Genomic DNA, 24,876 nt, shown 5'->3' on the forward strand with positions numbered 1-24,876 from the left:
GGAAGGGAGAAGTGTGGAGACGGAGCCGCGCCAGCACAGGACGCAGACCTAGCTAAGTACTCCGAGCTCGCTGCATCCTGGAACTACCGCAGCTGCGGGAGAGGGAAGAACTCGGACTGCTAGGATTCCGCATATGGCCCACAGGGCTGAGGGGGCAGCATATAACATGGCTGAACCCAACACTCACGGCAGAGAATTCGGAGCAAAGACTGAGGGAAGAAGACTGAAAACGGCGGTTTAAGCCCTCACTGCCTAGCAGAGAACGGAAGACTTAGGCACTGAGACTAGCCGCCCTTTCCCTTCCCTCCCAGAGCTCTCCCCACCCCCACCTTCCAAGTGCTAGAAATGGAACAGTAGCAGTGTCAGATCAAAAGAACAGAATATTTGCTGTTCTGCGAAGTGTGGACCGCAGAAAAAGATTCGCAGAGAACTACTTCTGCAAAGGGAAGGGAGCTGTAGAAGCAGGACCCGCTGCGGTGGTGGTCACCACCATTGCTCTGGGCCACCTCTCACAACTCACCTCGCCCCTGGCCCCACCTATCTGGGCGGATCCCTGCAGGAGTAAACAGAACTGCTGAAACATATGGGCTCTGAATCAGGTGCAGAACGAGCTTTGGAACTTCAGTAGCTCTCCACATACCCACACGGACACTGCACCCTGTGACCCAGGCAAACTATTAACAGAGGAGAAGCCCGTCTCCCAGGGAATCTGCCCATTGTGTGAGAAGCTGGAATAGTGCAGAGAAAACATAGCACTACTGTGTGAGAGAGAAAAGAAAGGCTGCAGTCAGAGAGAAAATAAAACATTCTACCAACAAGTACCGGAAAACAAAAGAAATACCTCTTCCTATCAACCTGTTGCAGAAACCACTCCTGTAGATGTCTAGGAAGAGCAATAATAAATCAGTAATTGTCATGAATAACCAAGGCAACAAGACAACTCAGAAAGAAAGTGAAAAGATTCTAGAAAAGGAACTTAAAGATATGGAAATATGTGACTTAAATGACAGAGAATTCAAGATTGCAGTTCTGAAGAAACTCAACGAGATGCAAGAAAACACAGAAAGGCGGTTTAATGAACTCAGAAACACAATCAAAGAACAACATGAGCATTTTACAAAAGAGATTGAAATTTTAAAAAAGAACCAAATAGAATTTCTGGAGATTAAGAATTCAGTAGAAGAAATTAAGAACCTTAGGTAGTAGAATTGACCAGATGGAGGAAAGAATCAGTGACATTGAAGACAGAAACCTGGAAATTACACAGATGGAAGAAGAAAGAGACTTGAGACTTAAAAGAAATGAAAAAACTCTACAAGAACTTTCTGACTCCATCAGAAAGAGCAATATAAGAATAATGGGCATACCAGAAGGAGAAGAAAGAGAGAAGGGAACAGAGAATATATTCAAACAAATTGTTGATGGGAACTTCCCAAACTTGTGGACCAAAAATCTAGGAAGCAAAGAGAACACTTAATTACCTCAATCTCAACAGGCCTTCTCCAAGGCACATTGTATTGAAGATGTCTAAAATCACGGACAAAGAAAGAATCCTCAAGGCAGCCATGGAAAAGAAGACGCTAACCTACAAAGGAAAGCCCATTATTATCATCATATTTTTCAGCAGAAACTCTACAAACCAGGAGGAAGTGGAACCAAATATTCAAACTATTAGAAGAGAGAAATTATGAGCCAAGAATAATATAACCAGCAAAGATATCCTTTAGATATGAAGGAGGAATAAAGCCCTTTCCAGACAAACAGACGCTGAGGGAATTTTCTAATACATGACCCGCACTACAAGAAATACTAAAGGAGGCTATTCGACCACCATCAACAGGGACAATTTGTGGCAACCAAAACAAAAAAGGAGAGAATAAAGGTCTGAACCGGAATATGAAAATGGAAAAAACAAGCGTGCTGAAGAAAATGGAATACTCTAAATATCAAACTTTCTTTTACATAATCTTAAGGGTAACCACTCAAAAAAAATCCAGAACTGAAATATATACTGTAATAAAAGAAGAAACAGAGGGAAACATCATAGAATACCACCACACAGAAATAATAGACAACAACAAAAAGGCAAAGAAACAATGGAGACATGGCCTTACCAGAAAACTAAAGATAGAATGACAGGAAATCCTCACATATCAATAATCACCCTAAATGTAAATGGGCTGATGTCACCAATAAAAAGGCACAGAGTAGCAGATTGGATCAAAACACTAAACCCAACCATATGCTGTCTCCAAGAGACACATCTCAGCTACAAGGACAAGCATAGACTCAAAGTGAAGGGTGGAAATTGACATTCCAAGCAAATGGTACCCAGAGAAAATCAGGTGTAGCCATAACGATATCAGATGAAACAGACTTCAGGATGAAAAAGATAACAAGAGACAAAGATGGACATTTCATAATGGTAAAGGGGACTATACAACAAGAAGATATAACAGTCATCAATATTTATGCCCCCAATCAGGGAGCACTGAAATATACCAAGCAACTACTAACAGAATTAAAGGGAGAAATTGACCAAAACACAATTATACTAGGGGATTTAAATACATCATTGACAGCTATGGATAGATCATCCAAACAGAAAGTAACTAACGAAATAGCAGCCCTAAATGACACATTAGATGAAATGGATATAATTGACATATATAGAGCACTTCATCCTAAAACATCAGACTACATTCTTTTCTAGTATACATGGAACATTCTCAAGTATAGACCATATATTGGGGCATAAAAGCAGCCTCAGCAATTTTAAGAAGATTGAAATCATACCAAGCATATTCTCTGATCACAAGGCTTTAAAATTGGATATCAATACCAAAAAGAAAGCAGGAAAAAGCACAAATACATGAAGATTAAACAACATACTTTTAAAGAACGACTGGGTCAAAGAAGAAATTAGAGGAGAGCTCAAAAGATACATAGAAACAAATGACAATGAAAATACATCCTACCAAAATTTTTGGGATGCCGCGAAAGCAGTTTTAAGAGGGAAATTTATATCATTACAGGCCTATCTCAAGAAACAAGAAAAATCCCAAATAAATAACTTCATGTTACACTTTAAATAACTAGCAAAAGAAGAACAAGTGAAACCCAAAGTCAGCAGAAGATAGGAAATAACAAAAATCAGAGCAGAACTAAATGAAATAAAGAACAAAAGGACAACAGAAAAAATTAATGTGACAAAGAGCTGGTTCTTTGAAAAGATTAACAAAATTGACAAACCCTTGGCTAGACTCACTAAGATAAAAAGAGAGAAGACACTAATTAACAAAATCAGAAATGAAAAAGGGGAAGTTATCACGGATACCACAGAAATACAAAGGATCATCCAAGAATACTATGAAGGATTATATGCCATCAAATTCAATAACCTAGAAGAAATGGTCAAGTTTTTAGAAACATATAGCCTTCCAAGGCTGAACCATGAAGAATTGGAAAATCTAAACAGACCGATCACCAGTAACGAAATTGAATCAGTCATCCAAAACCTTCCCAAAAGCAAAAGTCTGAGACCAGATGGCTTCGCTAGTGAATTCTACCAAACCCTCAAACAGGATCTAATACCAATCCTTCTCAAACTCTTCCAAAAAATTGAAGAAGAAACAGTACTCCCTAACTCATTTTATGAGGCCAACATTACCCTGATACCAAAATCTGTTAAGTACAACACAAAAAAAGAAAACTACAGATTAATATCTCTGATGAATACAGATGCAAAAATCATAAACAAAATTCTAGCAAATTGAATACAACAATGCATTAAAAAGATTATTCATCACAACCAAGTGGGGATCATCCCCGGGGCACAAGGATGGTTCAACATCCGCAAATCCATCAATGTGATACATCACATAAACAAAATAAAGGACAAAAATCATGATTATACCAATTGATGCAGAAAAAGCATTTGACAAGATACAACATCCATTTATGATTAAAACACTTAATAAAATAGGTATAGAAGGAAAATACCTTAACATAATAAAGGCCATATATGACAAGCCCTCAGCTAATCTCATAATTAATGGTGAAAAACTGAAGCCCTTTGCTCTACGTTCAAGAACACGACAGCGCTGTCCCCTATCACCTCTGCTTTTCAACATAGTGTTGGAAGTCCTTGCCAGAGCAATCAGGCAAGAGAAAGAAATAAAAGGCATCCAAATTGGGAATGAAGAAGTTAAATTATCACTCTTTGCAGATGACACGATGCTATATATAGAAAACCCTAAAGACTCCACCAAAAAGCTATTAGAAACAATTAACGAATACAGTAAAGTTGCTGGCTACAAAATCAACGTACAAAAGTCCATTGCATTCCTATATACTAACAATGAAATCTCAGAAAAAGAAATACAAAAAACAATTCCTTTTGCAATTGCAGCAAAAAGAATAAAATACCTAGAAGTAAACTTAACCAAGGATGTGAAGGACCTATATGCTGAAAACTATAAGACATTTTTGAAAGACATTGAAGAAGACACAAAGAAATGGAAAGACATTCCGTGCTCATGGATTGGAAGAATCAACATAGTTAAAATGACCATATTACCCAAAGCCATATACAGATTTAATGCAATCTCCATCAAAATCCCATTGGCATTTTTTTAAAGAAATAGAACAAAAAATCATCAGATTTGTTTGGAACCACAAAAGACCTCAAATAGCCAAAACAATCTTAAGAAAAAAGAACAATACTGGAGGTATCGCACTCCCTGACTTTAGCTTGTACTACAGGGCTACAATAATCAAAACAGCATGGTATTGGCAGAAAAACAGACACATAGACCAATGAAATAGAAATGAGAACCCAGAAATAAAACCACATAAATATGGACAGATAATTTTTGACAAAGAAGCTAAAAACATACAATGGAGGAAAGACAGCCTCTTCAATAAATGGTGCTGGCAGAATTGGATAGCCACGTGCAAAAGAATGAAACTGGACTGTATCTGTCACTGTGTACCAAAATTAATTCAAAATGGATCAAAGACTTAAGCATAAGACCTGACACAATAAACTGCATAGAAGAAAACATAGGTACTACACTTATGGACCTTGGGTTCACAGAGCATTTTATGAATTTGACTCCAAAGGCAATGGAAGTAAAAGCTAAAATAAAAGAATTGGGACTATATGAAACTTAAAACCTTCTGCACAGCAAAAGAAACCACTGACAAAATAAAGAGGCAACCAACTGAATGGGAGAAGATTTTTGCAAACAGTGCCTCTGATAAGGGTCTAATATCCAAAATATACAAGGAACTCATGAAATTCAACGACAGAAAAAACAAACAACCCAATTGAAAAATGGGCAGAGGACCTGAAGAGACATTTCTCCAAAGAGGACATACAAATGGCAAATAGACATATATTTCATATGCTCAACATCACTAATCAGAGAAATGTAAATAAAAACTCACCCCAGTCAGAATGGCTATCATCAACAAGACAAATAGTAACAAGTGTTGGAGAGGCTGTGGGGAAAAAGGAACCCTCATACACTGTTGGTGGGAATGCAGACTTGTGCAGCCGCTATGGAAGGCAGTGTGGAGGTTCCTCAAAAAATTACAAATAGAATTACCATATGACCCAGCAATCCCTTTCCTGGGTATCTACCCAAAGAATTTGAAATCATTTATACATAAAGAGACGTGTGCTCCAATGTTCATTGCAGCTTTGTTTATGGTGGCCAAGACATGGAAACAACCAAAATGTCATTTGATAGATGAATGGATAAAGAAGTTGTGCTATATATACACAATGGAATACTATTCGGCGGTAAGAAAAGATGATATAGGAACATTTGTGACAACATGGATGGATCTTGAGAGTATGATGCTAAGCAAAATGAGTCAGACAGAAAAAGCAGAGAACTGTATGGTTTCACTGATATGTGGTATATAAACCAAAAACAACAAAAGAACAAGACAAACAAATGAGAAACAAGAACTCATAGACACAGACAATAGTTTAGTGGTTACCAGAGGGAAAGGAGGGTGGGGCGTGGGAGATGAGGGTAAGGGGGATCAAATATATGGTGATGGAAGGAGAACTGATTCTGGGTGGTGAACACACAATGAGATTTATAGATGATGTAATACAGAATTGTACACCTGAAATCTATGTAATTTTACTAACAATTGTCACCCAAATAAAATTTTTTAAAAAAGGAATGGTTATTCTCTTAATGTCCCTGATGTGAAAACTTTTAAAAAATTGAGTATTTTGCCCAAGGTCCCACATCTAGTAGGCAGCAGAGGATATGAGCCTGAGAAATCAAGTGCCAGAATCTATCCTCTTAACCACTAGGCTATATTTTCTTTTTCTCTTTCAACTATACTTAGGCTTTTTTTTTTTGCATCTTTATTATGTGACAGGCTTAGTAGTAAGCATTTTACATACATTGTTTCAGTTAATCTTTACAATCAATCTGTTTGATAGAAATAATTACCCCAATTTTTAAACTCATTCTCAGTGAGATTCTAGAAGATATTGTCTTAATTCAGGCTGCAATAACAAAATACCACGGACTGGGTGGCCTAAACAACATACACTTTTTTTTTAGTTCTGGAGGCTAGGAAGTCCAAGATCAAGGTGCCAGCAGATTTAATTTCTGGTGAGAGCTCTCCTCCTGTCTGAAAGATGGCCACCTTCTCATTGCATCCTCACGTGGCAGAGAGAAGGCGCTCTACTGTCTGTTTTTCCTCAAAGAGCATCATGGGGGTTCCATCTTCACGACCTCATCTAAACTGAATTCTCTCTCAAAGGCCCACCTCCTAATGCAGTCACATTGGGGTTAGGACTTCAACATGTGAATTTTGGGGGTATACAAACATTCCATAACAGATATAAAATCATAAAATAAAAATATGCTACCTTGAAACCAGATCAGTATAAAAATACTTTTAGGAAATAAATTTTTCAAAAGAGTTATTCTGTTTCTGATTGCTACATTTTTCCACAATCACAAAAATTATACACACAAACACACACACATCAACATCAGAATAGACACTGCCAAAAAATCAGATTATTGTTGTAGACATTCCAGTTCTCTGTGTTACAGAGAACAGGAGGTGAACTTAAATAAATATCTTCTTCTCACTTTTAAAGAGGATTAAATAAGCAATGAGAAGTTAACTTCTTTAATCTTTAGTGTCTTCATCTGCAAATTCTCCTGGGTTTGCTATGATGGTTATTAAACTAGTTAGTGCATATAATGCACTTAGCACAATGTTTGAAATATCATTAGTACTTAACACATGACTTTACTACTACTACTACTACTACTACTACTACTACTACTACTATTATTATTATTATTATTATTATTATTGTTACTCATGGCAAACACATGTCTCCTGATGTCCATTTTAGTTTTCTTTTCACATTATGACTCTGAACCATTTTAAGTATACTTTTCTAACCAATAACCAGAATCACTAGTATCTACATTGCCAGTCTTTCAAATGAGCTCCTTACTTGATCAAATCAGTTAGGAAGCTTTCATTTGGGAAAATCACTTAAGAAAAACACAGTTTATAGTTGTATTTATTATGAGGATGAAACTAAATAATGTATGTGATAGCATTTTGTAAACTTCTAAGGGACATACAAATAAGATACGATATTTTTTATAGGATCAAATCCATAGTAGAGTGAGAGGGTGGGGAAGAAATAGACACATATCAGCAAAATAGGGTGTGATCATGGTATATGTGGATAATAACGGATGGTGTGTGAGTCAGCCTAACAGAGAAAGCCTGAAACTGAGAAGCTTACAGGGTAGGCACCAGCCCCAGGTGGCTAATTAAATTAATTAAAATGAAACACAGCTAAAAACTCAGTTCCTCAGTGGCACTAGCCCCATGACAAGTACACACAAGCCACATCACAAGTGATAAATAATCACATGGAGCTACTGGCTACCCTATTGGAGAGAGAAGATACAGAATAATTTCACTGTTGCAGACAATTTTATGCACTGCTCTAAAGAAATGATGAAGGAAAGAGGAGATTTGAGATTACTTTCAAAATTGAAAAAGAATTAAAAGAGATTATTTTATTTCATGGTTGATCATGATTTATAGCTTTATAGTTTTTAACATTTCTTGGGTTTGCAGAATTAGCATATGTTACTTCAGAAAACTGGTTTGTGTTACTGTTTTTTAATGAGAAAATACAGGTGTCTCCTCATTTTAACTTAATTCTCAGAACCTCTATTGCTTACTGTCTCTTCTGTAAGAATCATGTACGAACCACCCCCAAGCTCAATCCTCATGGTTCATCTAGCCAAAATTTTTTCCTGAGTTAAGATAAGAATTAGGCTTTTGATTGTTTCTTTACTTTACTCATTTGTTATGTGCTAGCTACATCATTTCTCAATAAATCATTTAATGTGGTATCTCTGATTATGTAAGTTTCAATATAGAATTTGGAATTAAAGTCTAACAACTTGAAAAAGAGAAAACTAGTACAAATCTTGAGTAAAAAAACCACATAAAAGTAAATTTGTACCATTTAATATACTTTTAACATTCTGTATGCTGGAGGCTGATTTCTGTTTCCACTACTCATCACACTCGTAGGAATATAAAAGAAAATCAGAACACCTGTTTTCATCCTTTGACATTTTTTTTCTGACTGTTTCTTATTGATCAAATACAAGAAAGGAAGCAAGTCACACTGAGGAACATTACCACTCAAAGGTGACTTCGTTGGGAGGAATAGATATCCTGAACTCATTCTCTTCCCTCCCTTCAGTTTCTTGGTGGGCTTCCTCTCAGGCCTTTGCATTTCTAAAAAGTTCCCAGATTTTGTTGTTGCTACTGGCCAAGGACCTCTTAGAGAACAATACATTTGAATAACCTGAAAAGCTTCTAAAAATCATAATACCGAAGTAGGCCACACCAAATTCATCAGAATTTTACAAACATTTTTTGTAAATGTTCTGGATGATTTCAGGGTGTAGATAAGTTTGAAAACCACTGTTCTAGACTAAGAACAAAAATAATTGTTTGGGTATTCTAAATAGATATATCTGAAAATTCCAAGCACAAATCTTTTGTTTTGGTTGGATATCTATAATTAACTTCAGAATAAAATACGTAATACTGGGGGTGCCAAAAAAATGTATACACGTGACTTGTATTCATCTTTTGTTATCGGTATATATTGAGTATTACAATTTTAATACAGTGTTTTTTTCCTTTCTTAAAATGTGTGTACATTTTTTGGCAACCTCCGTATATATGTATGAGCATGTGTGTTTCTGTATGTGGTGTGCTTGAGTGGGTATAAATTAGTTTTAATCAATCTTCCAAAGAGGTTAGCTAATATTTTTAAACTCTAATAAGAAATCCATATTCTAGAAGTGGCTACTATAAGGGTTATACAAATTCCTGCCTGTACCTACACGAGAGTATGTCAGTTAACATAAGGGATATTAGAAATAATTTTCATTGATTAAATGATTGTTCAGGCTATGGGTGTTGGCCATAAATATTGTGCAAGCAACTCCATAAAAGTTTCTAGCAAGCCCAGAAGCCCAGAGTCTAAAATAGCACTCTTATGCATAGCACCCCACTCAATCTCATATCCCTCAATTTAGGGAGGCTTATATCACCAAATCTGATTAGGTGCTGGCTCACCCTGCTGTTAGACTGCACATGTCATGTCTGAATCAAGTGAAAACTTTTCATGTACCATTGATGCAAGTCATTGGTCAGAATGCCAGAAAGAATGCCGAGTTGAGACGGGGCTATTTTTTTAGGGTTTGTATTTTTTTCAACTTGAACAACTTCATGTGTTCAAGCATGATTACAGGGTGGTTTTGTTTTTTTCTTAATCCATCGTGGTCACAGAGGGGCCTTGTCTGGTATTGATGCTCTGTGAAACTGTTTATGTTCAACAGGAGAACACCATGAGGCTAACTATGAGCATCAGACCAGCTCCTAGCAACACCAAGACCTCCCTGATCATGCAGTCAGTTCTATCACTTTTATCAATTGTATAGAAACATAAACCAAGGAACATGACCGAATCCAGGAGATCATGCTAGCTTCCCTGAGGAACTGACTTTAAACTGAGAGTTTAAAAGTTAAAAGGTCTTCTGTTGCCTTAGCCCAGTGATTTATTTACCCTTTCTTCTGTTTTCTTCCACTCATCAACACTATTTTTTCCTGCACGTGAATCATGCAGAGAAAACACAAATTAAAGCTGGCTTATTACACCATTCCAAACTTTCTCCAGTATAAGAACATTCCCTGACTGCAGAGTTTCTATAGGTAGTATCTGTTAAAGGTTCTTGTGAGAAAATAATAACAATGATGACGATGATGACACCTGTTTAATTTCAAGGGTAAAGTAAATGGTAAATAATGCGCCCAAAAACAGAACCAGAGATGTTTAAAGACATCCCAGATTATTAGACAGAAAATAAAATAACCTAATGTTTCCTCTCAAAATTGCGTTTCTAATTTAAAATGGAATGTTAAAAAAATGAAAGAATTGGTCTTTAAAATTAGTGAACTGAGTTTTATTGATACCTGAACAAAAGGTGAGAAAAGGAAATATATCCTTTATTCCCCTTATTCAAATCTTGTTGGTATAAATGAGAAAAAAAGAATGAAAAAGTTTATCCTGCACCAGAATTAATGAACTCTCCTGCAAAACTCCTCTGAAAAAGTCTTTAAATCTCATCGAACTCCAGATATTCAAAAGATTTTAGGAGGTTAGAGAAAGTTAAACACCCCACCTACAATTAGGCTGAACAAGAGATGATGTAAATAAGACCCTCCCATAGTCTGACAAAATGGAAGCACCCCTCTGAGAACTGGCTATGAATCTCTACGGAGAAGAGTGCACCCTAATCTTAGACGCAGAGAGCCCATGAGGTAGAATCTGAATGATTATGCGCTGAGTAATATGGGACATTTGTCACTACTTATAGCTTGAATATTTTATTTCCCAGTGGCATTTTTATTTTGAATATTTAGTTCCGAGGGTCAACTATGATAATAGTAAAACATGCTAGATGAGTTATTTTGTACTTTTCTGGTTATCAAGAGCTAATGCATTAGTGTACATCTCAAATAGTCATTTTTTTATATTTTAGTTATAAGTTCAGATTTAATATCCATGAATACCTATGAGGAGGTATTCACCTCACTACCATACAACAATGTGGTACAATTAGTATTAATAAGCTTGGTTTTTGAAGAATGGTTAATAAGGAACTACATTCTTCCCTACATGACATTTAGTAAAGCAAAGTCCTGTTGATGGTGAGAAGCTAAGCATATGAAACAGCACAGAAATCTTATCTCTAATCAAGAGACAATCTTCAAATTACATTTAGTACAGATTCAGAAATGTTGCAAATCCATTCAGAGATCTAAGCATGTAAATCCACACAGTAGATCTTTTTTATAGATATGGAGTCTGAATACAGTTTGAATACAAATCAATTTCATATGCACTCATAAAAATGTCTGTATAATTACAGGGTACCAAATCCAGTGCACAGTATTTAAGAACTAGCAAGAGAATGTAGGGGCTATCTAGGATATAAAAGGGGCTATCTAGGATATAAAAGGACCCAAAATGCCTGGAAATCTAATTCCTTCCCACTACAATAAGCAATAATGGGTGCCGAAAAGTTGAGACACTCTTAGATTTCACATTTCTTTTATACTGCCAAAGATTTGCCAACATACAAGTATCCTATACAATCAGACATATTTTAAAAGGTTGTTAAGTTCTATTAATTAAAAGTGATACAAGCCAGCTGAAAGAGCAGCCTCAGCAGCAGAGAGGCAGCAGAAACTGACTGACAAGAATGCCACAGTGAGTCAGGAAACTCTGAAATTTCTCTTTTCTTTTTTTGCCATTGCTCTATGTTGCATATTTACAAGTGAATTCGCTCAATATTTCTATTTTTGTAAATAGTCATTTTGCTCTGTGTTTAAAAAAAAGGAAAAAAGTAGACAAAATTTATCTTGGCTGTTTTATTGCAATGTATACCTAACAATATGTCAGGTACTATTGGTTGCTATCTGACATACCAAACATAAACAAACAGTGCAGCAGGCTCAAGACTCTGCCCAACTTTGGAAAACAGAGGAACATGACGGTAACCTGCAAAGGGAATCGTATCTAATTAGAACAGTCAAACTAAATTAACCATCAATAGTCTTACAGTGCTACTGAGAAAGAACATACTTTATTAAGCATACGTTGAAAACTATGACTGTATAGTTCTATTTATCTTTTATATTAATTTTCCACAAAACTGAAATATTTAAGTTTCTATTCTGACTTCCTACTGAGTCACTGAGCAGACAGCTCACGCTTTTCCTCCCTCATAGTGCAGCATCTCCAAAATTTGCCACCACCCATCTGCTTCAGATTCTGTTTCCTGGGTCTGTCTCAGGGAGTGTTAGAAATGGAAACATACTGAGACGAGGTAATTATGAGTACAGTGTAAATCACCCTGCAAGGTAACTGTAACATAAATGCAGCCTTGAAAAGAGTCAAGAAAGAATAGTCTTGGTTCTCCTCACGTGGGAAGAATGACTCACTGGCTCTCCCTCCTCTTTCATTCCCATCCTTCATTTCTTTATGATAGTTATAACTATTCTTAAATAAAACAAAAAAGCTATGATCCAAGAGATGTTCATACATGCTGAGATTGTCAAATTAGTCTTCCTAGAGATCCCACACCCCAATCTCACATTCTGTATTTCTATAATTCCATCGAAACAAAACATGTGTCAATACATAAAATGTCCTTTACATCTGGCTGTCATGGATAGATGTATTTGTTATATCAAAGCATGTCTCCGGTAAACTCAACTTATATTTAAATGTCAGCACAATCATTTTACTTTTAGGAGTATTACCTTTGCTCATGCATAGAACTGGTAAAGTATATTGCCCAAGAAATTCATTTCCAGTTATTTTACTTTCATTTTCCACAACAAATCGTATCAATGCCAATTCTGGCACCTGAATAATAAATGTGAATGTTTCATTCCATCTTGGACTAAAAGCTGAAACATAAAGAAACAGATAGTATCAAAGAATCATAGACACTATTTCTAAGGAAAAATGAGTAATACCTGTTCTCCAAAATTTTTCTTTTCAGTACTTTAATAATAATAGCTTGTGTTTTAGAGCACTTCAATTTTTAATACACCCACTGAGAAAACAATAATGACAATAACAATATTTATTGGGTGTTTCCTATTGCTGGGTAGTATCCTAAGAACTTGAAGTAGATAATCTCATTTAATCCTCACAACAACCATAAGAAGGTTATTACTATCCACATTTATAGATGAAAAAACTGAGCCAGAAAGCTGCCACATAACTTCTTAAGAGCTTTACATACACATCCATTAAGTAGTGGGACAAGAATTCAAATAAATGGAGTCTAATTTCAGAGAAGAAACGTCTAATCGGTATGCAATATGACTGCTGTGTTTAGGCATTTCATTAACAAAGAACTTGAGACATAAAGAAGTAACATCATTTTTTTTATACCATGTCCTATTATGAGCAGAGCTCCATGGATAGACGATGGCCTGAAAACTAGATAATAAGTGCTCTAAAGCCAGCTCTTGACCTTTCTTTTAACTAAGTACTTGTTTTTAAAGTCCAAAGTTGATGAGTAAAGCAGGTCTCTAGCAAAATAGATCATCCTAACAACAAGTAATCCAAATTGTGTCACAGTGTAATGCAAACCTTCCAATATTTAAGCATAATTTAATTAATGGAATCCAGAAATTCACATCCAGATCAAATATAATGTACTTAATAAAGACTTGAAGGTTCACAGAGAAACAATACACATTGGTTTTCACGGACAAAGGAAATGCTATGCATGTTGTGTCAATAGCTTTTGCTCTTTTTTTTTTTTTTTCAAATTTTGTTCTTTGAGTTACATTTCCAGAAACACAGAAAAATTTGTGGCTAATTATACTTTAATCTATGTTTTCTGTGGTGTGTCTGCGTTCACATATGAACATTTACTGGACAGTAATCCAGGATTCAGATCCACAAATACATAAAACTAATTTGAACCATGCTGTAATAATGACGGTATTACCTTGCCCTAAGAAGAGAAATAATTCCATGGAGTACAGGGGTAGGTTTAAGAGTCAATTCTTCACAGACACTGCAAAATATCTGCATAAAATTCTTATACTGATCTATTCTACCTACTTCTTCCAACACCACTTTACTATACACTCTTTACTACAAATGCTTTCTCTCTCTCTCTCTCTCTCTCTCTCTCTCTCTCTCTCTCTCTCTCTCTCTCTCTCACACACACACACACACTCATATATATTATGAGAAAGTCCTTTTAGTTGTCAAAAAAAGTAAAATAGAATACCAAATTTTATAGTCAGAAATATAATTTCCTTAGCATAATCAAAAATAATGATTTTTACACCTTATCCAAATGTGATCTTTTTCCTCCCAGACTCTCATGTCTTTCATTGCCATTACCCTAGAAGCTAAGCTGTCTTAGGATCCCTTTTTTCCAGCTATCTAAACTTTTACTCTTGCTAGTCTTCCTCACATACATCCTCCATTCATTTTCTTGTATCACAATTCCTTCTTACTACCCTGATTTCCATATCCTCTAACAGTGAAATTATATCCTATTTTCTATTTTGTATTTCTCATTTCCCTCTCATACACTTTTTATCTAATCTGCAGCAAGTCTCCTATATCTCAATTCTATTAGTGTTATAGCCCTGATTAAAAATGTTTAATTTTATTCATTTTCTATAGAAAAGAAAGTTCCTAACGCTTTATCATGGCTTTCACGATTATCCATGACCATCCCCAATATAACTTTCTTATTTTATCTCACACTAATCTTTCTTAAGTAACCTGTATTTCACTCACTTGACTTTATTTTTCCCTAGCATGTTTGAATTTTGTCTTCTCCATGTTTTAGCACTCATATTACACGTTTTGCCTTAAATGCTTTTATCCCCAATCTTTGTAAAAAAAAAAAAATTCTATTCATTCCTCTAGAACTATCTCCAAATTCACTCTTTCCACTACAATTCTCTTTATCGTAATAGGTTTACTTATATCTTATCTCCCATACTGAACTGTAAACTATCTACAATAGTGTTAGTTGGGACATACATAATAATACATCTAATAAACCAAGATTTTAAGCTTCTTGATACTTAGCATCAGGTTTTTAATGATGGGCTCAGTAATGCTGGATGAACCAAACTGAATTTCTGCAGGGATATTCCCATAAAACCCAGGGAATATCGTAGTATTATACAGGATGCACTGAATAGGTAAATGTTCTGTGCATTTAGCCATGAAGATTCAAGTAAGAGGATAGAGAGAACAAGAGATCGATTACTAAAAGCTTCCTGATATTAACAGTCACCATTCACAGATATTGTCATTGTAATGTGCCTTCAGCTCTAAGGGGTATCAACTAAGGCAGTAAGTCATCACCAATATCCTTTCCCATGGATTACATAGAAGGAAGTAGCAAAACTTTCCAAATCTTTTTTCCCATGCGGTTTGCACTAGCGCCATGCCAGAGAAGTGTTGGGGCGGGGACGGGGGCAAGAAGCTGGTGAGCATTAAAAAGGATTATCAGCCAAGAAGAAAAACACTAATAAAACTTCACCTGCTTCTCTGTCAATGCCATTTAGCCTGGAGCATATTTCTAGACTCTGAAATGGAGTCCAATATACTTTGGGAATATCCAGTCAAAGAACATTCTAGACTCAAGGATCAGTTCCAAGGTCTTCTCCAAGGTGATCCTGACCAAGGGTTAATCCTAGGAATCTATACTTTTGTAATTCCCTTACTGATTTAAACCTCTGAGAAGAAATGGCAATGTCAGTACTATATTACATAAAATATCATGGGATTCTAGAATACTGAAAATCTTACCAAAGTCATTTCTTCCACTCTTGTATTTCCCTTCTGGCAAAAATGACTGAATTGTGAATCCAAACATTGTATGAGTAGGTTTCTGTGGCATCCTTAGCATGAGTCAGAAGCCACAGAACTTCATGTAAAATAATGCAAGTAGTGAAGTAAAAATGTATAACATGCTGTATCAGAATAATCATAAATTCTTTCTTTTACACAGAAGCTAGAAGCTAAGTAGATTTTCAGCCATCAAATGTCTCTCTTAATTCAGTGATATTGGGGATAACAGAAAAATGAGGAAAAAGTGAAAAAAAGTAGTAATGTTTCAGGTCAGATAAATTTTTGTATCTGTAAACTGAAAATACATCTAAACAATGCATTAAATCATTATTAAATTGTTTTTGCTGCATAACACTTTTGTCATCTTGAACATAATGCAAAATATTTGCTTCATGAATAATAAATATGTATCAAAACTCTATCAATATATAATTTTTAAGCTTTCCAACAAGAAGTTTAATAGAAGTTCAATGAAATATATTAGGAACTCACCATTTCTTTTAATTACACGAGTCTGCTGTTTCACTTGATCGTTCGGAACACCAAAAATTTGTATCATCACTAATGTGTCAGCTTTGTTAGATGACGAAAGATTACTGGGAGGCAACTGGATACCACTGATGAGCTGTGCAAAAATATTTGAATACAAGAATTTCACAGAACATCAACCTGCATCACTACTTAATTTCACAATAAAATATGTATTCCAAAAAAATGATAGATTATAAGTCAGTTACCCTAAAAAACTTGAAAGTGGAAAATAATGTAAAGCTTAAAATTTAACTCTTTTATCCTCAAGTATCAATAGATGAATACCAAGAACATGTCTAAATTATTCAATTTTACTGATATGTGATTATAGTATAAATCATATTGTACAAAGTTTATGGTTCAACATGTGTTTTTATTTTACAAGTATTTGTTATGATTGTTAAAAAGTATTGCTTAAGGGCATTGCTATGATCACCTTATACTGTAACTCAGGCTGAGTTACACAGTTCATGGTAACATGAACTATGTTCAAATTTGTATTGTATATATATATATACAGCAAAAAATATAAGAAACAATATGAATATTACTTCTGAAATGTAAGAGAAAGTATCACATAAATTCCTAGATAGTATTTGTTAGTATAATTTATATGTTTAGATAATTTATCACAAAATTTTACAGTATCCATTTTTGCTTATATTATCAAAAGTAACCTGAGTCAGACAAAATCAATTATTTCATATGCATATTGGGTACTGGGTATCAGAAAAATGCTTAACAAAGTAATTAATAATAATTTTACTTAGCCTTTTGTTAGTCAAGCTAATTGTTGAAGCAAAGATTTGTTTCATTTTAAAGAAAAAAGCTCGAACAAAAATCAATATTTGAAGTGCACTAATTTATAAAATGTACGATGTAAAAATTGAGGCATGATTTCAATTTCTGAAGATTGTAATAAAGAGGAACAAATAAAAAATTAAGTTTGAAAAGAAAAAGAAGGAAGAGAAAAGAAAAAAAAACAAGAATGTGTCAATATATAATTTTTTCCTTTTCTACAGCCACACATCATGGCATTAGCTAGAAACTAGAGTGACTGTGCAAATATTTAACAACTAGCATGAAATGGGCATTGATCAATCAACAGAATTAGATATTAGGGTAATTAGAAAGAACATTGGTCATAAATAACTAATACACCAATACCAAAGCCCACTAGCTGAATATCAGCTCCACAGATAACAGATCTTTACCAATAAGGAAAAGGTTCTCCTTTAGTGCCCCTCATGACAGAAAGAAAAATAAAAAGTCTAAATAAATAAATAATAATAAATGAATGTGAGAACTGAAAAATAATTTAGAGATTATTGTTCAAATAATTTGTACACTCTGGTTCACAAAACCCTCAAGGAACAAATGCAGAGGATGGATGTCAAACAGAAAACCCTCAGCTGTCAACAAGAGTAGGTCTACTTTCATCTGTTGTCCTTATGCATGAGATTGGGAGCTTAAAAAATGGTTTCATAGTTTTCATAAGCTTGAAAATAACTGACATAATTCAAAACTCTTAGTTTGCAGATGACAACAAGTAAACCAAAAATGTTGAATGGTGTCATCAAGGGCATAAGAAAGATACAAAACTAAGTTTTTTGAATTCCAAGTCATGCCCTCCACAATTTGTGCAAATCATCATATAATCACAAAGCTCCCTAGTATGATCAAAGCAAGAAGGAAAGACCCACATAGCTATGTAGCAACTTTCTGGGAAAATCATTAATCCGGTCTATTTCACACCATGCCACTTACACCCCTACATGAGATTCCCCCACAATATAAACAGATGGCATTTGTAAACATGTGTGCATACTAGCTATCTTCCATTTTCACTTTCTCAGTGAGCTTGTATGTTCTCTTTAACATTTTCAACCTGAAAAAGAAACCATCCATTCAATTAACCAACATGTATTGAGCATACACTTCGTGTCAGGCCCTCTGGATAAGGATCAAACAAAACACAGTCCTTATCCTTAAAAGATCCTTAGACAAATGGGAGAGAATGACAAGAATTACAAGTAAATAGACAATGACAATGCAGTGTGATAAGTGCCATAGTACATGCATAGGGTGGTCTGGAAAAAACAGAAGAAAATTATAAAATGAAGCATAACTAAGCATAGGAATAAGCTTCCAACAAGAAGTGACACTTAAGTCTTGAAAAATGAGTCAGAACACAATAGCCAGTGAAAGATGGAAGAATAGTCCAAAGAAAACAGCATATGCAATACATGGAGTTGTCATCATAGACAGAAAAGGCTTTCCTATGGTTACTGACTTAGGTGAAAGGCTGGAAGTAGTGAGAGATGGGGCTAGAGAAATAAGCCAAGGCCCGGCTAAGAAAGCAAGCAGAAGACACAAATAAGTATTAAATAGGTATAAGTTTAGAACTATAGCAAAATCTCTCTGGTAAACATGTGAAAGATGAATCAGGTGGACTGACACAGGTTATCTGAAAACCCCTTAGGAAGCTAAAGGAATAGATGTGATGACAGGTAACAAACTCCTAAAAAAGGACAACAGCAAATGACATCAAACCTAGGGAATAGATAAGAATGGCATTTAGGAGTAGTATGATGCACAGAATTTTGAGATTGACTGAACATGGGAAGTGAAGGAGATGGGGAAGTGAAGAATGGCTCCCAATTTTCTATCCTGAGTTGGGGATATGAATTCGACTCAATTCATTGAGATTTAAATAAAATAGAAGTATATTTGACTAGGAAGGGATGTTCAGGCTTTAATATTTTTAGTTTGGTGGAACAGTGATTAGTTTGGTGGAATGGCTGAGTAGGCTATTAAAAATATGTTTTTATACTCCCAAAATGAGGCCAGATTAAAGATTTGAGCTTTGTTGGTGGTTGAAACCATGCACATGTATAAAAGGACACAAGGAGATAATTTCGTTCTAGATGAGGATTAAGAAAAAGTCTTAGGCAACATATTAATACATATTTTAGTGAAGGTAGAGAAAGAGGAGCTAACAAATGAAAGTGAGAAAGAATTGCTTAGGAGGTAGGGGGGAAAAGGAGAAAGAAAAGCCCCAGAAGCACAGCAAGATTTGTGTGGAGTAGGAAGGCATCTTAAAAGGTGGTTGATTCATTGCTTCTTCTCATTAGAACTACCACTAGTTTTTAATTGATTTGGGGCTGTATCCAGTTCTGTAGACAATTTCTACCTATTGTCTACATGCTCCTCTTTTAGAGTCACAAAATCCCTAACAATCAGGAAAAATGTCAGTTACATACTTCACTGACACTATTTCCTATGGTGGCCAGAATCATTTTTGTCCCATTCATTCTTTCCTGTACTCTCTTCCTGCATTAATCTTTGGAAAACAGATCTTAAACTTCTTCCCATTCTCAACTGAGACAAAACAAAATGGCTAGGGCCTGAAGTGGATAAATGTGGTGCCCCCAAATCCACTGTGACTTTTAAGACAGTAGAGGAAGGAGCTAAGATGTGAAGAGTTGTGGGAGAAGTGCAGTCTAAAGGTTGTAGAATTTCCTGCCCTCTGACAGCCAGGTGACAGGAGCAGGAGGGCTCTCATTGGTCAGTATAGCCAGCAGAACTACACTCAGTCATATAACATGAGACACAATAAAACTGACCAGGAACGGCAATATAAGTACCAAAAATTCCAGAATAAAATCTGAGATAGTTCATGTGATTCTAGTAGCAGCCAGTTAAATAGAGAGAAATCCAGAGACCAAACTCACCCAATTTATTTGCAAACAACAGGTGCAGATACAATCTAAACTAGAATTGCTTATAATTAAGTGGAGAGAAAAAGCTAAGGATTTTCAAAAGATGGGGTGACATTTAAACAAAGGAAACAAAAATGGCACTTAGGTTATAGAAGAAAGTTTTAGAAATGTATTTATGGGAAACAATACATTTTAGACAACTACTTTTGCTATGAAATTATACAAGGTATGGATGTAATAAAACAAAAGATGAGAGATGGAATAACAAGATAGTTGGGGGAAGGATGCTGGGTATAAATAAAAAGGAAGTTATATGAGGTAAATAAAAATTGGGGGAGGAACTAATAAGACAGGTGAAAAATTCATATCTACATTAGAATCAGCAAAGAGTAAAATCAAATGAGAGGAAACAAGAAAATGATAGAATTGACACAAACTAGTAAACATGAAGGGAAGACACTCAAAGAAACTATATGAATACTTTTGGTTTCTAAGTAATCAAGGAATATTCAGAGACATAAGGGGGGCGGGGGAAGTCCTGAACTACAAAAGTCTAATTATGGAGATTAATGAAAATCAAATAGTTCCTAGAATTTCCTGGTAAAACTCCTTAAAGTTATGGAAGAAAAAAGCAGTATACCCACAAAGTAATTGGTGGGCTGAACTCAGACTCCTCTATCTCCTAATATTAAATGCCTAAAGACGATGGGATAATATAAATAAACTTTGGAGAGGAGAAGGCTTTAGCCTCAATGTTCCTATTCACAGGCTGGTAGTCATTCATTCAAAGTCAACAGAAGGAGATTTTTGGAATATGGAAGTATGCTAAAACACCACTCACCTATAATATCCACAAAGACCAGAGTAAACTTAAAAGGTATTAAAGGAAATCAATGGAACTCAAACTGTGAATGTATACTATCTAGCTTTTATAATAACCAAATAAGAAAAAAAAGTTAATTATTCTTACCCTTATCATAAGTGTAACTGGATTATTGTTTTCTAGTACTTCATTTAGATTAAACTGTGTTTCACTCTCTCTTAGAAATTGTGGTTTCAAAATATATCCAGAACTACCATTATCCAAAAACTTCCCATTTTGAAGATCCATAGGCAGACCAGGGGTCTGGAAGTTTAAGGCCACTGTGAGAAAAAAGGATTTTGATATTGTCAGGAAATAGAGGATATGGCTACAGAAACAATTAGTAGATTCACGGAAACCTAATCATGGGTTAGAATTCTTCAGACATGTTAAGAGCAAGCTTCATCAGCCAATAATTCATGATGGAGAAGCAGTTCCTCTTGCCATGTCTATGTTAACATATGAAGGTGAGTTTCAAAATTTAATCTATAAATTATTTTCTAGCTTCGAGTCAAAGAATGAAAATGGCATACATTAGAGATTATATAATAGTAATGTACATATCAGATAGCATCCAGGAAATATGAGAATAAAGAAAATCGATACATTAAATGCTGGAAGGGAAGAGCAACTATACCATAAACTTTCAGGTACAAAATCAACTGAGGAAAAAATGAGAAAGAGGCAGAGCAACAATGTTGTTAAAATATAGAAATACCTTTATATAAGCTGGTGAATAACCACTGTATGCATTGCCCAACACCCCCACCACCACCATCCTAACCCTGCTCTTCCCCTCCTTGCAAACCTACAGGCCTTGCCACAACGCAGTAGCAGAAGGATTAACACCTGGCACTTTCTGACTGGTTAATGCCAGTGCTTTGAACCAGGGAGCTATGCGATCTCATTCATTTTTCAACTGTAAATGCAGAAATTGTTGTAAAGTATAAAAGGTAAAGAGATCACTTAATTTAATTTAATTTGTCCTTAGCAAATCTTTTAGGCAACGGACTTGATCTTCACTCTCCTCTTACATCTGTTTTGGTTTCCTTTTTTTCCTTTCCTACACTTCCCATGCTAACTGTTGATGAATTTAACTTCCATTCCCCCAACTCTGATCTAGATTTACCTTCCACAGCACCGTTAGGAATAACTTCAACTCTTGAAAATAATGATTATTATTGCCTGACCACAAAACACTCAGGGCCAAAAAAAAAAAGACATTTTCATAAGAAGCTCTTTTCAAGAATCTTCCTTTAATTTAAAAAATTCATTTTATCTTATTTCTGCAAAAAGCTAAATATCCTATATAACATACCCATTTGACAACCTACATTCCAAAATTCTTGCGGATTAAAATTAGAAGAGTCTGTTCTTGTTGCTTTGGGATATATTCTGGTAATGAACTTCAGGGTATGAAAAACAAATTCATGGGCTGAAAAAAATTATGAAAACAATATGAAAGATTTCAAATAAATTAAATAAATGATTTTGTTTACACAGACACACACACACACTAGGTCTGACAATTAAGTTCAAGAGCTTGTTGCAACGATGTTGCTTTTTTTTATATTAGAGGGATTATTTATTTTGAATTTGTACCAACTAGACAAACAGTTAACCAAGTTTACTATTTGGAAGTGCTGAAAAGGCTGTGTGAAAAAGTTAGATGACCTGAATTTTTTGCCAACAATTCACGGCTCTTGCATCACAACAATGCACCAGCTCACAGGGCATTGTCTGTGAGGGAGTTTTTAGCCAGTAAACAAATAACTGTATTGGAATACCCTCCCTACTCACCTGATCTGGTCCCCAATGGCTTCTTTCTTTACCCAAAGATAAAGGAAATATTGAAAGGAAGACATTTTGATGACATTCAGGACATCAAGTGTAATACGATGATAGCTCTGATGGCCATTCCAGAAAAAGAGTTCCAAAATTGCTTTGAAGGGTGGATTAGGCTCTGGCATCAGTACTTCCCAAGGGGAGTACTTCAAAGGTGACCTTAGTGACATTCACGAATGAGGTATGTAACATTTGTTCTAAGATGAGTTCCAGAACTTAATTGTCCAACCTCGTATATTATATAATTCTACAATAAATAATGTCAGCAATTTTTATATGTATTGTCTTGGCAAAAATATTTGAAATTCATGGAAAACTTGAGAAGTTAATAATAATTTATTATACAATTTTATAGTAATCATTCACTTGAGATAAAAATGATTAGATAACATATTTCTTTTTTTTATATCGAAATTAATTTCACTTTGACATAAGGATATACAAAATTCCAAAATAAGATGCATCCCTTTTTTTAAAACAAAGGTAATATCTTTCCACATTTTGCCTTTTCTTTGGTTTTCACATTAGGACAGAATCACATGTAAGTCATATAAAGCCATATGATGACATACAAATTAATCTGGTTGAATATTTAATATATTCTCAAGGTTGAAAGGGACCTTAAAGTTATGCAATTAAGCTCCTAACACTAATGACCACAACATCTTACCCCCAAATTCATTCAATCTCTGTTTGCAATCTTCCATTGAAAGACAACTTGCTACCTCCCAATACTTCTGATTATTTCAAAAGCTTTTCTTACTGAAATAAGTTCTATACTTGTAGTGTACAGACACACACATACACACACTTCTACTTGAGTATCTATATACAGATGGTGCCAAAAAAAGTGTACACATTTTAAGAAAGGATAAAACAGTATTAAAATTGTAATACTCCAAGAAAGTATGGATCTATTCAATTAGTTAATAGTTTTGGAGATTCAAAAGAGGAAACATAATAAGTATATCAAGGAATAAATATATAAATCTGATAATCTCAAAAAAAATTGTAATACTCAATATACACTAATAACAAAAGATGAATACAAGTCATGTGTATACATTTTTTTGGCACCCCAGTATATTCTTTGTTTCTACTAATATATATTTTTACAAGGTTCTATTGTCAAATATTCTATTTAAATCACTTGAGATGCAAAACTAATTTACATCCTTTACCACTGAACACTCCTTCAAATTTCTGAACACAAATTTTATGTTTCTCCAAGGTTTTTACTCTTTCACTAGGCAGATCGTGTTCTCACAACCATTCCTGCTAATATGGCGACCAGTCATGGGAGAAATGATTAATGCCTATGGCCCCACTACATTTGCTAGTCAAACTAGAACAAAATCATTGCCACTCTCATCCTGAATACTATTCTTTAGGAAGCATTATCAAATAAAAAAAAATAGTTATTGAAATTAAAATTAATTACAGTTATCTTCATCAGCACTCATTTTTAGAAGTTATACACTCCTTGAAAGTATATTTTAAAGTTACTTATGTATAAATAAACATTGCGTGTCCTAGTATCACAATCCCTTACCCAATCCTAAACTAGATGGTTTTATCTTTTAGTAAAACATGTACTCTTCTGGGTCGTAATTTTTCTCATCTTCAAAATGATAACTATGAATGGTCACTAAGGATCCTTAACATGATATGATATTGTTACTTCTGATATTAACCTATAGGAATTAAACATTCTATGTCATTACAAATGAAATTCATGTTCATTTTAGATAAATGAGAAAATCAAATTTAAAAAAATAATAAAACCACATATAATCTCTTTACTCAATAAATCATCACTGGTAACCTCTTGGTATATATATTTCCATTGTTCTATTATACGTATTAACTTATTTTTAACTGAATCATATTGCTTTTAT

At 34.8% G+C, this 24,876-nt stretch overlaps 1 protein-coding gene across 2 annotated transcripts in view; it reads right to left on the reverse strand.

Moving 5' to 3' along the window:
• Positions 1 to 12,083: 12,083 nt before the first annotated feature.
• Positions 12,084 to 24,876, reverse strand: part of PLCZ1 (phospholipase C zeta 1) — a gene marked incomplete at both ends in the record, with an annotated part of 38,295 nt that continues 25,502 nt past the window's right edge. For both annotated transcript variants that reach the window (XM_081059596.1, XM_081059595.1), the window contains 5 exons: positions 12,084 to 12,169; positions 12,934 to 13,083; positions 16,511 to 16,643; positions 21,242 to 21,414; positions 22,452 to 22,568. In XM_081059596.1, coding sequence (XP_080915722.1) covers positions 12,084 to 12,169; positions 12,934 to 13,083; positions 16,511 to 16,643; positions 21,242 to 21,414; positions 22,452 to 22,568 — 659 coding nt within the window. The remainder of the gene's footprint in view (positions 12,170 to 12,933; positions 13,084 to 16,510; positions 16,644 to 21,241; positions 21,415 to 22,451; positions 22,569 to 24,876) is intronic.

Source organism: Rhinolophus hipposideros, assembly GCF_964194185.1.
Source record: "Rhinolophus hipposideros genome assembly, chromosome: 9".
Lineage (NCBI taxonomy): Eukaryota > Metazoa > Chordata > Mammalia > Chiroptera > Rhinolophidae > Rhinolophus > Rhinolophus hipposideros.